At 39.8% G+C, this 5,320-nt stretch overlaps 1 protein-coding gene across 2 annotated transcripts; it reads left to right on the top strand.

Annotated features, from left to right (window-relative positions):
* Nucleotides 1-924: 924 nt before the first annotated feature.
* On the top strand, nt 925-3,126 carry LOC113846207. 2 transcript variants are annotated; one of them, XR_003501649.1, is made up of 2 exons: nt 1,014-2,791; nt 2,903-3,126. XR_003501649.1 is itself a non-coding variant. In XM_027474207.1 (1 exon), exon 1 carries the CDS (start codon nt 928-930, stop codon nt 2,713-2,715), a length of 1,788 nt encoding a protein of 595 aa, XP_027330008.1. In that variant the 5' UTR covers nt 925-927; the 3' UTR covers nt 2,716-3,121. The 2 variants fall into 2 exon arrangements, 1 of the variants encoding a protein (XP_027330008.1); XM_027474207.1 differs by having other exon boundaries at nt 925-3,121.
* The last annotated feature ends 2,194 nt before the right edge of the window (nt 3,127-5,320 follow it).

Genomic DNA, 5,320 nt, shown 5'->3' with positions numbered 1-5,320 from the left:
AATGATTTTCAATTTAGTTAATTTATATGTCATTTATGCATAACGAAGTGGAAAAAAATCAGTTGGATATTTCCTTATTTTCTTATCTATTGATAATAATAAAATTATAATTAATAAAAGCTAAATTTATGAATGCGATTGAAATGTTAACTGCAATTCTAAAGGTTAACTAGATGCTAAAAGTTAAAAACTTATAGGTAAGTTAATTGAACAGTAAAATTAATTTTGAAGTTAGTGAAATCAATTGAAAGCTAGGTTCAAATGATACCTCCTTAACCTTACCAAATTGATTCTATAAAATTAGTTATGAAAATTGGTGATAGGTCGCCACACTGCATCGTCTCCACCTCCAAACCAAGAGCTGACCATCACACGTATTAGGACCCTTTGTTCAGTGACTTTAATGAAATTAGTTTATATCTTGTTTATTGGAAAGAAAAATATGTTGAGTGAATTTCACTTTTTTTCTCTTTACTCTCTCTTTTTGTCGTTATTCAAATGATGAAAGTTCATAAGTTGTATTTAATTTTCTTTGCTCTTTCTTCATAGTGATCACAAATGTTTTTGAACATTTCCTATAGACACATAAGGAAGATATCTTCACATTTTTAAGTATTAAGGTTGTATGAAGAGATTAAATAAATGTGATACAATATAAAATCATGGGGTAGAAAAATAATACAACTCTTTTAACATGGATCAAGTCAAATCGCTAGATTGAGTAGATTCTTTCCCTCCGATTAAGATTCGTCCTCTTCCATTTCATTACACCTATGCTTTCCTCCTAACAACTTCACCTTCATGCGTGGATAAAAGTAAATAAATAAAAAAAAGTTTACAAATTTTAGGAAAGATGAGCGTAAACGTGAGGAGCTGTTTAACATAAAATCGCGGGTGGGTGTTAACTACGAAGAAAGAGTGGCGGGAATGAAACCCCAAACGTGCGAAGACGCGAGTGTATGCACGCTCCAAATCCTTGACTCTGGAAACACTATTATTGTACTTAACCCATTGAGCCCTGAATCAGAGTGGAAAGCAAAAAGAGGGAAGATGAAAGAATCAGCGGAACCAGAGCCTATCAGTGTTTCCCTCCACCTCCTGTCTAACCTCTTGGACTCGGAAATCCCGACTGTCCAAAACTTCAAAGGAAAGTGGTCACTCGCGCGAGTCAAACTCAGCCATCTCCAAACTCACCTCACCGATTTCTCCGCCGAGTTCCCCAATGCCTCCACCTCCAACCCTCTCTCCCTCCACCTACTCCACTCCATCACTCAAACCCTAAACGACGCCGTTTCCATCGCCCAACACTGCCAATCCCCACACTTACCCCACGGCAAGCTCAAAACCCAGAGCGACCTCGACTCCCTCCTCGCCACCCTCCATCGCCACGTCACCGACTGCGACATCCTCTTCCGAAGTGGCCTCCTCCTCGAAAACGCCGCCGTTTCTACTTCCTCCAAACGGGAAGCCCTTCGATCCGCATCTCGAAGCTTAATCACCCGTTTGCAGATCGGGTCACCCGAGTCCAAATCCTCCGCTATGGACTCCTTGTTGGGCCTTCTCCACGAAGACGACAAAAACGTCACCATCGCCGTGGCCCAGGGAGTTGTTCCCGTCCTCGTCCGCCTACTGGATTCCTCCACCGACATGAAGGAAAAAACTGTCGCCGCGATTTCCAGAGTATCCACCGTCGAAAGCGGCAAAAACGTTCTAATCGCCGAGGGTTTGTTTCTTCTCAACCACTTGCTTCGGATTCTCGACTCCGGAAGTGGGTTCGCCATAGAGAAAGCTTGCATCGCGCTTCAAGCGCTGAGTTTCACCAAGGAGAACGCAAGGGCCATTGGTTCAAGAGGTGGAATCTCGTCGCTGTTGGAGATTTGCCAGGCTGGCACTCCTGGTTCCCAAGCTTCTGCCGCCGCGGTTTTGAGGAACCTCGCCGCGTTCGCCGAAATCAGGGACAATTTCGTGGAGGAGAACGCGGTGGTTGTTCTTCTTGGTTTGGCTTCTTCCGGAACGGCTTTGGCTCGGGAAAACGCGATTGGGTGTTTGGCGAATTTGATTTCGGAGGAGGAGAGTTTGAGGGTTTCGGTGGTGAAGGAAGGTGGGGTTGAGTGTTTGAGGAATTTCTGGGACTCGGGTCCACCGGTTCCGAGTCTTGAGGCTGCGGTGGTGATGTTGAAGCACTTGGCTTCGAGTGGTCCAATATGTGAGGTTCTGGTTGGTGAAGGGTTTGTTGAGAGGGTGTTGGGAGTGCTGAATTGTGAGGTGCTGGCGGTGAGGATTGCCGCGGCGAGAGGGGTTTATGCGTTGGGGTTGAACAGTGGAAAGGCGAGGAAGGAGATGGGGGAGTGTGGGTGCGTTGTTCCTTTGATTAAGATGTTGGATGGGAAAGGCGTGGAAGAGAAAGAAGCTTCTGCGATGGCATTGTCGGTGCTGCTGATGCACGCAGGGAATCGGAGGGTTTTCCGTAAGGATGAGAGGGGGATTGTGAGTGCGGTTCATCTTTTGAACCCTTCGTTGCAGGGTTTGGATAAGAAGTACCCTGTTTCTTTGCTTGCGGCGCTCGTGCATTCCAAGAGTTGTAGGAAGCAAATGGTGGCTGCGGGGGCCTGTGTTCATACGCAGAAGCTTGCTGAAATGGATGTTCCTGGGTCCAAGAAGCTCTTGGAGAGCCTTGGGCGTGGTAAGATATGGGGAGTTTTTGCAAGACCTTAGAGATCAACTTAATCGTGGTACAGTAACAAATGATGAGTATTCATTGATCTGTATGTATGATGATAGGCGTGTTCAGGTTTTCTTTTACCCCTTTTTCTTCTTGTAATTGTTTATAATTAATAATTGATGTTTGTATGTAGAGGTGAGTTTTGTCATGATTTATCTGAGAACTTGTGTTTTGGTTTAGGAACAATTATCAAGTACATGATTTTGCAGTGCAGCGGTAGAGTACGATCCATAGGGATAGTTCCTAGTTAATTGCTAAAATGGTTTACATATAATGCTTTTACAGTTTTACTTGTGATCCAGTATGTTCAGATTGGGATGTGATTTTCAAGTATGTGTGGATGTCCATGATGGGTTGAAACGGAATGAAATAAAATTGTCAAATTGTTATATGGATATTTTTTGTGATGAAAAGGATGGAAGTTTTCATTTCATGATTGAGAAGTGGTTAAGTTTCGTAGTCTCAAATTAGTGAGGAGAAAAATACAGGTGTTAAATTAAATAATATAATAGTTTACTAATTTCATCGTAAAACAATCTAAATAATAGTTAGCAGCTGATGCTGTTCCTCCCTTTTCCTTTTTTTTTCATCTTCTGCCGTCAATCTAGACATGAAATGGCTAAAGATAACATATTGCATTCGATCTTAGAATTGATTCTGAAATATCTTAGAATTGATTCTGAAATAGCTTGTATATAACTTTTGTTTGCGTATTCACGGTTTCTTTAGCAACCCCAATGGGACTAAAGAGAGGGTTTGGATGAGGAAGATGAGTTGGTGAAATTTGCCTAATTTCCCCTCAAGAAATAATAAATGATTTCAAACACGGCCGGGTTACAACTTACATGTTCATGGAAATCCCAGGACCCAGATCATCATTAATAGGGTGCCCCGTTGTACTTCTACGTGTTTGGCTGAAAAATGTGCGACAGATCCTTTATCCTTATAAATTTCGTATTGGCTATCTAGGATGTTGCTTTCTTAGTGACCATCATGGATTGCTTTTCATTGATGTCTAAATCGTACCTGTTCTTAACCCGATTTCATGAATAGAGGGTTTACCGGATTAGTATTTGATTGGATTATTGAGAGGGTTTGATACTGGGAATTTCCTTAATGTCTTTTTGGTGGACGTTGACACAATTGTCTGTGTGCTCCATGTGCACTTGTTCTTGACCATGTGCATACGGTTTATGGATTGCCCCAAATTGAAGTCTTGTTGTCTGTTATGTTAACAGGTTAGGACCTACCTCTATCGCTCCCTTTCCCTCTCCACTCTTGGGCTTGTCCTTAGTCTTTAAACAATCATCTGTTGAAATCCCCTGCCAGTGAATGAACGAACTGAGTTTCCTTTGCTGCGTTGTCATTATCATAACAAATCCAAATTGGTATAAAATACAAGTATATGGTGACAGCTATATGTGGGGAATCTTCAAATACCGTGGACAGTTTGTAATATAAAGTTCTATTATCTCAGCTGAAAATGTACATTTCCCTAGAATTCCAGCCTCATTGCTTGCCAACTGTATGACACAAATGAAATGCTACTAAAAAATGCCTTGATCTATGTATACGACACTATCCAAGTTACTTTGCCCATGCCCGGTCTTAACAACGCATTCAACTTGAAGAATTAATAAGAGATAAACAAAGAGGCTACTAGTATATCACAAGTTACTAGAGTACAAAATTACTGGAATATCGCTACAGCAACCAGAAAAGCAGGAACAACTTCCAAAATATAAACAAGGTAATTCAGACCGCGATTCATAAATTATCTTTAAAGATGTACGCAAGGGAGATCACTTAAAAGGTGGATTCAACTTTCCAGGCTGCAAAAAACTAGTAAAATCATGTGGGAAGCAAATAATTGCACCTTATTTTCCCTCAGTTGAAAGAGACACCTCTGCTGGCTGAATTTGGTAAGGTCACAGGATTACAGTTTTTTTTTCTTTAAATATTTCTAAATCTTTCTATTTTTTATGTTTATGATTTTTTATTAGTAAATAAAAAATGGGTAAATTTTTATTTGTTATATTAAATAATAATAATAAATATTTAAAAGATACGTAAAAGAATATAATAAAGTTGGTTGTTTTTTGCGGACTGTTTCTGCAGTTAATAATCCTACACATGACATGAACCAACGGAAGCAAATCGATGGGGCTGTCTCGAATTCTCGTTCCTCGCGCAGTTAGGTGACGTGACTGACTTTGCGTGCATTGATTCCGGTTCGAGGCTGTAAATTGATTTTACCATAGTATTGTTTAGACATAGTTTAATTTTATTTAACTCATTTATTAAGGATTTAAAATTAAAATATCAAATAATATCCTTTTTAAATGAAAAGTTATGCTAAATTTCTTAATAAATATGTTTTTCTAGAGCATCTCCGCAATTTAGATATCTTTGGAGTAATATGGACTTGTAAGTTTTTAAGTTACTTTCGTGTGGAGAGTTGAACATGAAATCTTTAGTTAAGCTAAAATAGCTCTTTACTAGGTGATCTATTCACAGTTTTTTTAAACAAATAATGATCAATCTTTACATGAATTTTATAAAAACCTAAATGGAACCTAAAAAATTGAATGAAAGATG

This window comes from Abrus precatorius, unplaced genomic scaffold, assembly GCF_003935025.1.
Source record: "Abrus precatorius isolate BTA unplaced genomic scaffold, Abrus_2018 Scaffold10, whole genome shotgun sequence".
Classification (NCBI taxonomy): Eukaryota; Viridiplantae; Streptophyta; class Magnoliopsida; order Fabales; family Fabaceae; genus Abrus; species Abrus precatorius.
Note: the sequence above shows the minus strand (reverse complement) of the source record. Positions and strands in the feature narration are given on the sequence as shown.

Coding starts and splice junctions, on each gene's coding strand:
- LOC113846207 (XM_027474207.1), top strand. CDS start 928: ATGAAACCCCAAACGTGCGAAGACGCGAGTGTATGCACGCTCCAAATC.